We start from the raw sequence: 13,026 nt of genomic DNA, 5'->3' as shown, positions 1-13,026 counted from the left end.
AACATATAAATATATATATATATATATATATATATATATATACATATATACATATACATATTTTCAACAACACATTTTCTTTTTTATATAATTTACATATTTATTATATATATTATTATTTTCTACTTATCAATAAACATTTTAAAATATTTTTGTTCTTATAAGGCACATTCACTCTTCATTTTTTTTTTTTTTTTTTTTTTTTTTTTTAAAACTACTACAATTTTTTTTTTTTTTTTAATTTTTTTTTTTATTTATTTTTTTTTTTTTTTTTTTTTTTTTTTAAAAAAAAGGAGGTATAAAAAAAAAAAAAAAATTTGTTTTTTTTTTTTTTTTTTTTAATTATTTATATAAATTTTTTTTTTTTAAATATAATTAGCTTTAATTTTTAATAATTTTTTTTATTTCTACATATTAACATAGAAGTTTTGAAATATATATATATATATTAATATTAATATATATATATATATATATATATATATATATATATATATATATGTATTTATTTATTCATTTATTTATTTAATTAGTCTCCTCTTTATTTATATGTTGTCTCTTTATATGTATAGTACAAATAAGTGCATATAAAAGAAATACAGCAACTCCAGTTCCTTCCCAGAAAAAAAAAAAAAAAAAAAAAAAAAAAAAAAAATATATATATATATATATATATTTATATATATTTATATATATATTTATTTATTTATATATATATATATATTTATTTATTTATTTATTTATATATATATATATATATTTATCTATTTATATACATATTTATATACAAGTACATAAAAAAATTAACTTACCACCATATAGTAAAGTTAGAAAGATTCCGTTTTTATCATGAGACGGAGAAGCGTTTACAATTTCGATCAGGGAAAACATGGCTATTTAATGAATCACATATCTTGGCTTAATTTTGTGAGCTTCAATTGGATTACACAACTTTTAAGATGTCTTAAGAATGATGATTTTGTATTACCTTGTATAGAAGAAACAAGTTCCATAGAACATTATAGCACCAACTTAAATAGGAATGTTCGAAATATCCAATTAAAGAAATATAATAAATATAATAATTATTGTTGTAGTAAATATAATGATGGTAATAAAAGTTGTAGATGTTCTACAAATAATCATAGAAATAAATTTAATGAAACCAAAAAGGAAGATCATTTTTTTAAAAGTAGTGATATTACATATGCAGTTTTGAAAACATTTAAATATTATTTAAGTTTAATTAGTTTCTTTCATATTGTACATACTATATTTCTAATATTCGTTGCTGTGTGTATTGAGAAATATGTCTTGTTAATAAAAGGCGGTTCAAATGTTGTAACTCTACCATTTGGATTCAAAAATTCTAAAGTGCTGTTTGGATTTATAGTCATTTCAGTGATATTCATTAGTCAGTTTTTTGATGCCGTCCTTTGTTATTATGATTTTAGATTAAGAGTTAATATGGAGGTAACCGTTATGTATTTTTTATACAAAATAACGTTAGGTAATTTCAACAATCAATTGATTAATAGAAATGATTTGTATGATGACCATAGGGAAGAGGGGAAGGACCAAAATAAAAAGAAATATCAAAATGATCAAAATAATCAAAGTGACCTGAATGATCAAAATGATCAAAGTGATCTGAATGATCAAAATGATCAAAGTGATCTGAATGATCGAAATGATCAAAATAATCAAAATGATCAAAATGACCAGAAGGATTTACGTGATATACGTCATATGCACGATAAACATGTTAAACATAATGATGAAGAAGAAAATCTCTTTTTACAAAATGAAGAAAGCAAAGATTCAACAAACAGTACGATATATATAAAAAATAGTAACAACCAAATGAGCCACATAAACGATTTGTCTATTACAAATAATATATCAGATGTAAATATTTTATCGAGCATAAAAAAGCAAGACCAGAATAACAGTAATAATGTTTCAAGTATGGATAGCAACACCAACTACATGAGCAAAACGACATGCTTAACTTGTACAGGTTCCGAATTTAATAAAGAAGAAAAAGATGAAAAAAAAGAACTTTTAGAAGAAACCAAAAAAGAAGATAAAGAAGTATTCGATATTAGTATATATAATATAATGTTTATTGATACACCCTTTTTAATTTATTTTATAACAGCATTAATAGAATTGGCAAATATGATAATAAAATTTATAATGTCTTTTTATATGTTTTATTATAAAATGGGTAGTGCGGCTGTATTAAACGGTGCTTTGTTAATTATAATAATGTATGGATTAATGTTTGCTTTTGAATTTTCATCTAGTTTATTTAAATTGAAATATTTAAAATATCGTGATACAAGAATAAGTAATATGCATCATATATTAAAAGAATTCAAACTAATGAAAATATTTAATTGGGAATCTATAGCTTTTGATTATGTAAATATGTTTCGAATAAAAGAAATGAAAATATGTAAAATCAGAACATATTTAAGTTCTTTAAGTAATTATGTTAATAATATATCTGTAAATATTGTAGAAGTTGCTATTTTCTTTTTTTACATAAGAAGTGAATTAAAGAGTAATAAAACCGTCAGCTTCAGTTCTTTAATTACACCTCTTTTTGTTTATAAATCCTTAATCTCTGGTGTATCGAATTTTCCAAATATAATAAATAATTTAATAGAAGGTGCTATAAATATTAAGCGTATTAATAGATATATAAATTATTATTTGTTTAACAATGACATGAATGATTATTTTAAGCATTCATTGAAGGGTATGAAAAGGAATACATGTAACGTTCAAAATGGTAATATGGATAATATGAACAATGTGAAGAATGTGAAGAACGTGAACAATGTGAACAATGTGAAAAATATGGATGATTTTATGGATGATTTTATGGATGATTTTATGGATGATTTTATCGATAATTATATGGATAATTATATGGATAATAGGATGGAGTACAATATAAATATCAATAGTAAAAATGTTTGTTCATCGAAAGGAGAAAAGAACAAGAAAGCATTTTCAAGAGATGATTTTTTAAATCATGAACAAGGGACGATGCAAAGTTTTTACAAATTTTTGGATACACACAAAAATAAAAAGAATATAAACGAAAAAGATGATATCTCAAATAGAATAAATAAAAAGGATTGTGTAAAAAAATGTAGTAATAAATTATCCAAGAGTAACAATAATAATGCTGTAGGTAAAAATAATAATTCATTATTTGAAGAGAGAAAAGGGTGGTATCCAAAAAATAAACATTTTAAGGATAATATAGTGATGAACATGAAGAATTGTTATTTTTCATCCAAAAATAATGATGATTATATATTAAAAAATATAAACTTAACATTAAAAAATAATAGTGTAATTATTATACTTGGAAATGTGGGTTCAGGAAAAACCATTTTCTTTTATTCATTATTAGGTCAATTTAAATTATCATGTGGTAACTTTTATTTAAAAAATTATATATATAATTATATGCCTATATTATATGTACCACAATTTAATTGGATATCCTTAGGTACAATCAGATCTATGATATTGTTCGGAAATAAATATGATGAATCTATTTATTATGATGTGATTTTAAAAAGTGAATTATTTCATGATATAATATCCTTTAAGAAAAAAGACATGAGATATATAAGTGATGAACATAGTTTGAGTAAAGGACAAAAAGCTAGGATATGTTTAGCTAGAGCATTGTATCATCATTATATACATATGAAACATATGAATTTATATTATGAGAAAAATGAATTCATAAATGAAAAAATGAAGAAGATATCTTTAAAAAGTAATGATAATCATACTGCACAGAGGTGTAATGATAACACATTATATAATAATAACACATCGCATAATAATAACACAATACATAATAATAACACAATACATAATAATAACACATTACATAATAATAACACATTATGTAATAATAACACAATACATAATAATAACACATTACATAATAATAACACATCGCATAATAATAACACATTACATAATAATAACACATTATGTAATAATAACACATCGCATAATAAAAACAGTTGTAGTAAAAACCTTACAGAAGAAAGGAATATATCTTATCTTTATCTTTTTGATGATTTGTTCACCTCTCTAGATCCTTGTATATCCAAAGATATTTTTTATAATTTATTTTGTGATAAAGAAAAGATACAACATTTTAAAAAAAACAGTTCTTTTATTTTATCCATAAGTGAAATAATATTAAATAGTTTTATTTCAAGTAATTGTATTCTTAACAACATGCAATATGATGTGTTAATATATAAATTAGAAAACAGTACGTTACATTATGAGGGCAATTTAGTAGAGTATATAAAAAAAAACAATATAGTGGTAAAAGAAGATGTCGTTCAAACGAATAAACAGTGTGAAAAAAAAAGTTTAACAAATGAACAAATCAAATCGATGTTAAGTCTTAATGAAGATTGGAACTATATGCATCGTGTAAAAAAAAAAAGTATCACTCAAAAAGAAACTACCCAAAATAATGATAATATTAATGATAATATTAATGATAATATTAATGATAATGTTAATGTTAGTAAGGAAATACTCTCATGTGAAATAAAGACAAAAGATCATTATAATAATATTCATTGTAGTAAAAACAGTCTTGAAAAACATAATAACAGTATTTATAATAACAAAGAAAATGAGCCCAGAAAAATACTCAGCGGAGATATAAAATACCATAAATTTATGGTTCTTAAACAATTCAAAACAATCTATTCCTTTAAAACCATTTATTCGTTCAATACAGAAGAAACTAATGATGATGATTTTAACAAGAACTATTATAGAAAATTTACGAAGGTTATTCAGAATTATAACAATCAATGTGTAGAAGAAAAAAAGAAAAGCTTTAGAAATTATAAAAGCATTAATAGTTATAATGAAATATTAATTAAAGACAATAAGAAAGTTTGGGAAGATACATATTATGAAAATGATTATATAGATGAATATGAAAAAATAAAAAAAAATGTTTTATCTAAATTAAAATATAATTATTATATATCTTGTGATTATAATAACAGTGAAAATTTTGATTTTAATGAAGAATTAAAATTTAAAGGAAATATTAAGTTAGAAACATTTTGGTGGTATTTAAAAAAAATTGGAAGACCTCTTATAATTGTTATTATTATATTTATGTTAATTTCTATATTTACAGATGAAATAAAAAATTTAATATTATTTTTAGCTAGTACTATATTAAAGAGTGGTGATAAGAAAGATGAAGAAATTTTAAATCAACAATTAGTTTATTTAAATTATTTTATTTTATTACCATCAATATCTTTATTAACAACATTAATCTCTTTTATGTTAATAGCACATGGTATTGTTAAATCAGCTATTAAAGTACATACAGAAGTATTGCTTAGTATATTATATGCTCCTATACATGTATTTTATAGTAATAATCTAGGAAATATAATTAATAAATTTATAACAGATGTAAATATATTAGATAATGGAATTATTAAAAGAATTTATAAAACTTTTTATACACTCTTTCGCTTTTTATTTACACTCTTTTTATTAATATATATGGTAAAATATACTATTGTTATATTTCCATTTATTATGTTAATTATATATTTTTTTGTATTTAATAAATATTCTAAAGGATGTAAAGAAGCACAAAGAGGATTTTTAGCATCACATGCACCCTTATGTACAATATACAGTAATACTATTATAGGAAAGGATGTAATCAATTTATATAAAAAAAATAATTATTTCTTAACATTATATAAACAAAAAATATTTGATTTTAGAAATTATACTATATTTAAATGGTCAATAACTATATGGGCATCTTTATATGTACAATTAATTGTTCTAGCACTAACCTTCTTTTATATCATATATCCACATTTCTTTTTTAAACACGCAAAACAAAACCATGAAATCAACTATGAAAAAGAAGCTAGTACGATAGGTTATTGTATTACCTTTTCATGTAGCCTTGGTTTTGTTGTAAAAAGCTTATTGTATGACTACACACATGTAGAAAAGGAAATGTGTAGCACACAAAGATTAGAAGAATGCTCCAAGATGATTAAAGACGAAGGTTATTCTGATGATAATATAACTTCTCAAAATAATATACATAACCATGAAGATAATAATAATAATAATAATAATAATAATCAGCAGGATTCAAATTTATTTATATCTGTGCCTGGTTCGTGTTATACTAATGAAAAAGAAAATAGGAGAAAATACAAAACAGAACTTGTTAATAATACAAAAGATATGTATTCTATAAATAATGATGATTTGTTACATAATGGAGACATGTTAACACATCCAATTAATAATCAGAATAATAAATTAAAAAAATTACATACCAGTCCTCATATAGATAATAATAAAATAAAATATGGTATATGTTTCGAAAGAGTATTTGTTAGCTATAAAAAGAAAATTTGTGTTGATAGAAAAAATAATAAATATGAATATGTAAATGAAAAATCATGCTTAAAAAATATAAATATATATGCTTTAAAAAATCAAAAAATTGGTATCGTAGGAAAATCAGGAGCAGGCAAAAGTACTATGATACTATCTATTCTAGGTTTAATAGGTACTACTAGAGGAAGAATTACTATTGAAGGACAAGATATTAAAACCTTAACTTTAGATGAAAGAAAAAATATGATTGGTGTATTACCACAATCGTCTTTTGTTTTCTTTCATTGGAATATTAGAACATTTATAGATCCATATAAAGATTTTACAGATGATGAAATTGTTCATGCTTTCAAATTAATAGGAATTAATTTAAGTTATGATGATTTAGATAAATATATTTATAAACAACAACAACAAAAAAAAAAAAAAAAAAATACACATAACCTATGGAAAAAAAAAAGTTTTATTGATTTAACGAACTCTATTTCTTTATCAGATGAATGTATTAGATATTTATCATTAGTACGTCTTTTCTTAAATAGACATAAATATAAACTCATTTTAATCGATGAAATACCTGTCCTTAATTTCTGTTATAATACCAAAAAATTAAACAACTTCTTTACAACAGATATTAAATCTTTTGATTATATTATTAGAACATTCTTTCAAAATACTACTGTACTAATTATTGCTCATGATGCCAGTACACTCTCCTGTTGTGATTTTATTTACGTTATCGCGAAGGGAGAAGTAGTCTACAAATGTAGTTATAAAGATGTTAAAACGCAAACCGAATTAGCTAACTTGCTTCAAGAAAAACAATTAAATTGATCATTTATTCCAAGAAAAAAAAAAATAAAATAAGAAAAAAAAAATAAAAATAAAAATAATAAAAAATAAAAATAATAAAAAATAAAAATAATAAAAAATAAAAAATAAAAATAATAAAAAATAAAAATAATAAAAAACTGAAATATATATGATTATTGTATATGATATTATTACATGTATGGAGTGAGTTTATGTATATAATGTGTATATCCAAATTGAACGCCTATATTGGAAAGGGGTATTAATTATGAATATATATATATATATATATATATATATATACATGTGTATCATATATACATGTGTATCATATATACATGTGTATCATATATACATGTGTATCATATATACATGTGTATCATATATACGTGTATATTTTCTTATACGAACCCCTTTCTTTTTTTTTCACATTTATATATATGACCAATATTTAAACTTTTAATTAATTTTTTTCTTTTTTTATATATATTTGCATATGGAATTTTGATTTTTCCTTTTTTAATATTTTAATTTTTTTTAATATTTTAATTTTTTTTAATATTTTATATTTTTTTTTAATACTGTAATTTTTTTAATTTATAATTTTTTTAATTAACAGTTTCTTTTATTATTATTATTATTATTAATATTCATTATTAAAAAAAATCCCTTGTGAATATCCCTTTAGTTGTAATTTTTGTGGATTTTCTTCATTTTTTTTTTTTTTTTTACGTATTCATACTGATTTAAAACAAAACAAAAAATAAAAACTGTCCAATTCATTATAAAATAATAATTATATCTCTCATTTATAAAAAATTAAAAGCAAAAAAAAAAACAGATTGAATTCAAAAAAGATCTATATATAATATCACATAAACAATTTTTTTTTTTTTTTTTATGAACAATTCAGGTAATTTGTTAACAAAAAAATAAAAAAAAAAAATATATATATATATATATATATATATATATATATATATATATAATATCATACACAAAATAGCTATTTTTTATTTATTTATTTATTTTAATACGTAAACATTTGCATGAACCATTCATGCATTTTTATGATGAATCCTCCTTATTGAGATATTTATAAGAACATTCCAATATTATCTTAAGTTTATTTTCAAGTTTTGTCATGTGTTTTGAAAATTCATTACCCTGTTTTGGCATCTCAGACAAAGTTGTTATAATTGAAGGAATAAAGGATGGAAAGAAATAAAAATATTGTAACATGATGGGTGTTATTGCAATAATAAGTTTGTCTATATAATCCTTTAGACTTACCTTTAGACATTTTGAAAAGAAAGAACACACAGTTTCTAAATAATTTGAATTATCCATTAAAACATTATTTGAATTAATAATTAAGTAGAACACAACAATTTGAAAATAAAAAACAGTTTTATCTATAATGTTATATGGCTCTAGAGTATATTCTGTTTTTTTTACATGAACATGTTCATAATATTTTATATTTTCCTCTAGGTTAAAGCTTTCATTAACTATAGCTGTTATGTTATTATTTAAATAATAAAAGATGTTAGCAAAAATAGATGGAGTCATATAAAAACATAAAAAAAAAGCACTCTTGGAATTAAAGCCTGATTCACAAATACTATTTAACGAATTTATATTAAATGTTTTTACAAATATATCCATTTTTTTTAAGAAAAATTTTAAGTCCTCAAAAATGAAATTTGTTGATTTATTCAACTCAACTGTATTATCGTCTGGTTTTACATTTTTATTATCTACACACTTTTCCTTATTTGTACCATTGTTAATAGTATAATTTTCTTCCGTTTCATTTTTTTGTATATCTTCTCTCTTCAAATTCATTACAAATTGTGCAACAGCCGTTTCCTGAAGTGAAGTTATATCTTCTACATTTAAAGGAAGAAAATCATCTGGTGATATTTTAGGAGGTATTAAAGACAAATAATTATACAACTTTGTAAATATAAAAGATATTAAATTATCTAGACAATCATAATGAACTAATACTTCACAAAATTTATTAGTACATTTTAAAAAAAAGTTAAGAGGATTCTGAAATATGGAAATATAATAAGAACATGCCTGCTCATCAAATATGTTCTGAATCATTTCAATAAAATTATTTTCAATAAAACATTCATTCATTGGACTATTTAAAAAATATAAATGTATAAATGTATTTATTAATAAACAATTTTTTAATAAACTACTATCAAAAATATTATTTAAATATGTTATTATATCCATATGACATTCTGAAGCATCTAACAAAAAAAATATTTTTTTTATAATATGCTTTCCATATATTATTTGTTCATATAAATTCATTTTTTCGATATTTTTTTTATCTAATTCATGAAAACAATTTTTCTCCTCTATATTTTTTTTCGTATCATGGGTAATATATTTATTTTCATATTCATTCGGATATATATGTTCCTCCCCATCCTTATTATAATATTTATGATCATCCATATATACATGTTTATAGATATTACCATGCTGTTCTTTATTATCCACCTGAGGTACGTTTATTTTTACTTTTCCTTTTGAGTTTCTACTTATTTTTTCATTTTTAAAACTTTTTATTAAAGCATCCATTTGGAATGATAATGAAGGAATGTTACAACGGTCATGGAAATGTTCAATCATTATTTCTGGTAACAAATTCTGAACACATTCATAAAACTTTTGAAAAAAAAAACAACTCAAGTGGCTCTCCTTAATACAAAAATGAAGAGAAGTTTTCCATGGTAACATATGTAAAATATATAAATAATTAATTTCTTTAAATCTATAATTATTAGATAAATGTAATTTTGCTATACAATACAATAATAAAGTATAAAAATAACAAAGAACTTTGATATTATTATTTTCAAAAAATTTCAAAATAATAAAAATTATATAATTCGAATAATATTCATTGAAATTTTCTTTTTTTTTTTTATCAAGAATAATGTTAACTGAATTTTCTCTTTCGTTTTCGTTATTAGTATCTGTAATAATATATGGTTCAATATTTTGACAATAATAATTTTTAAAATAATTGAAATTTTCTATATTATGTAATTTAGTACACAACCGTAAATCATCATAATTTATATTATTACACATTATGTAATTATCACTACAATGATTTATGAAATATTTATTCTTATTAATTTTTTCATTACTATTGAAAATTTGTCCTCTCATATTGTCATGTTTAATATATGGTGGGATATGAAACATACGTTTATTCTTACATTCAAAAATGTACTCTTTGTATTTCTTTTTGTATTTGTAATTATATTTATATGTATTTTTTATATTATATGATTCATCTTCAAAGATATCATGGGATCTTTTTAGCGTGTCGTCACTATTTTCATATACATCACACGTTTCACAAACTAATATTTTACAAAACCAAGAATATTTAAAAAATAAAAGAAATGCTTGTATTAATTTATAATTTAAAAAAGAAGGGATATGTGTATTGTTTTTATTATTATATTTCTCCACAAATTTTATATAAACATCTATTAAATTGAAAAAAAATGCATATATATAAAACTTCTTATGATATATGTTGATGTCTATATCATCATTAAAATTATAATATATATATGTTGATATATTAAAAATGAGCTCAAATAAATAATATACTATTCTTAAACACATGCTATGAAAATAATCATTGATACTTTTCTTAACGTCATGAATAGGTTTAGATAAATATTTAAATATTTCTTTAAATATATATTTTAAAATATTTAAAGGTAATCTTATTATATATTTTGTTATATTCATAGAGCAAAAAGTTAAAATATCTAACATACGATTTTCATTACATATATATTCTTTGAATATATTATTTCTTAATTCATTTATATTATTAAAAAATATTTCTTTTAGTTTCTGTTTATAATAATACATATAAAAATGTATTATACCAATATTAATATTTTCATCTTCTGTTACATATGAGAATAATATATCCTCATTAATTTTATTTTGCTCGGTAAGTATAGGAAAAGAATACAAAACAAATTCATAATTAATTTTTAAAAAACTTGATATGGTTAAATAAAAAAGAACATTTTTCTTTTTATATATTAAAAAATTCAATATGTGGAAAAAATTATTATTTTCAATTAATTTTAATAAATAAATACTCCATATATCATGAATATTAAGAATATTCATATGAATTAAAATAGACACAATTGTCACATAATTACTTTTAATAATATTATTACAAATATTATCTGATAAATAATTTTTATAATAATTAACATCACTATATTCACAATAATTATATTTATATTCTGTTTCTATATCTGGAATTGAATCATATTTTATTAAATATTCTTTTTCATTATTTATAATATTATAACAACATATATATATAAATCTTGTTATATAATTTATATGATAAAAGTTAAGCTTTTCTAAATAAAAGGAATCTAATAAATTCTCATTATTTTCTATTGAATTCATTATATTCTTAATCATATTTTTCCTAAATATATTTTTCTTCTCTCTTCTTTTTTTTTTTTTTTTCTCATTTTCTTCATCCTCTTCACAACTATTTCTAATCTTATTATCATTCAAGTTGTTATTATTAATGTTATCTGTGTCACCTTCTTTACATTTTTTAACAATATTTTTTATCACATCTTTTATTTCAAGAAAGGAGTTGCAATAATTATGGGCATTCATATTTGCATTCATATTTGTACTTATATTTGCACTTATATTCTTGTCGCTTTTTTCTAATCCATTTATTGACTCATCATTTATATTTTCATCAACATCATCTTGTTCATTTTTTTTTTTTTTTTTTTCTTCATTTTGCATGAACGAGTCAGGTGATATAACTAGCCATTTTATAAAAACAGCTAAAATGGATTTTAACTTTACATAATTATTACAATTACTTTTATTAATAAAATATAAAACCATATAAATATCAAACATTTCGTTTTGTATATTTTGTATATTTATATGAACCTTTTCATTTTGATTAATTTTGACATTTTCATGATTTTCTTCATCGTTATTATATTTCTCATCTTTTCTATGTATCTCATCTGTTCTATGTTTCTCATCTGTTCTATGTTTCTCATCTTTTCTATGTATCTCATCTTTTCTATATTTCTCATCTTCTTTATATTTTTCATCTTCCTTATATTTTTCATCTTCTTTATATTTTTCATCTTCCTTATATTTTTCATCTTCCTTATATTTTTCATCTTCTTTATCCGGTTCATTGTTTCCATGTTTTCCATTTCGAATAAATTCTTTAATTTGCTGAATGTCAAAATTAAAAACAGAATTACAATTATCAAATAAGTCTTGTAGAGATAAATATACATAGAATGAAAATTCAAATAAATTATTTTCCTGATGATACGATAAATAATTACACTCAAAATTGTTTGAACAAATTTGCCTTAACTGTTCATGTAAAAATGAGAAAACAATATTAACAAAATTTGTTATGGTAATTTTATCACTTATATTTAACAAAAATCTTCTTAAGCATTTAAAATTATTAATTATATTATTATTTTTGTTTTTAATAAATTTTACAAATTTCCATTCAATTAATACATGTTGATGATTGATTATATTTTTTTTTATTTTCTTAAACGTTTTATAAATCATATAATAGAAAAAGAGAATATTTTTATATTTGTCATAAATATTATATAAAAAATAAAGCATATATTGTAAAAAGGATTTATTAAT

At 20.6% G+C, this 13,026-nt stretch overlaps 2 protein-coding genes across 2 annotated transcripts in view; one reads left to right on the top strand and one right to left on the bottom strand.

Moving 5' to 3' along the window:
* Window positions 1-849: 849 nt before the first annotated feature.
* PRSY57_1228400 (ABC transporter, (CT family)) lies at window positions 850-7,302 on the top strand (the record flags this gene model as incomplete). Its single annotated transcript, XM_012908705.2, has 1 exon — window positions 850-7,302. One exon carries the CDS (start codon window positions 850-852, stop codon window positions 7,300-7,302), a length of 6,453 nt encoding a protein of 2,150 aa, XP_012764159.2.
* Window positions 7,303-8,349: 1,047 nt separating this feature from the next.
* PRSY57_1228300 (putative membrane protein) overlaps window positions 8,350-13,026 on the bottom strand; it is a gene marked incomplete at both ends in the record, with an annotated part of 5,427 nt that continues 750 nt past the window's right edge. The window contains one exon of the mRNA XM_012908704.2: window positions 8,350-13,026. This exon is cut by the window's right edge and continues 750 nt beyond it. Within this exon, the coding sequence (XP_012764158.2) occupies window positions 8,350-13,026 (4,677 nt within the window).

This window comes from Plasmodium reichenowi, chromosome 12 (genome assembly GCF_001601855.1).
Source record: "Plasmodium reichenowi strain SY57 chromosome 12, whole genome shotgun sequence".
NCBI classification, from domain to species: Eukaryota; Apicomplexa; class Aconoidasida; order Haemosporida; family Plasmodiidae; genus Plasmodium; species Plasmodium reichenowi.
Note: the sequence above shows the minus strand (reverse complement) of the source record. Positions and strands in the feature narration are given on the sequence as shown.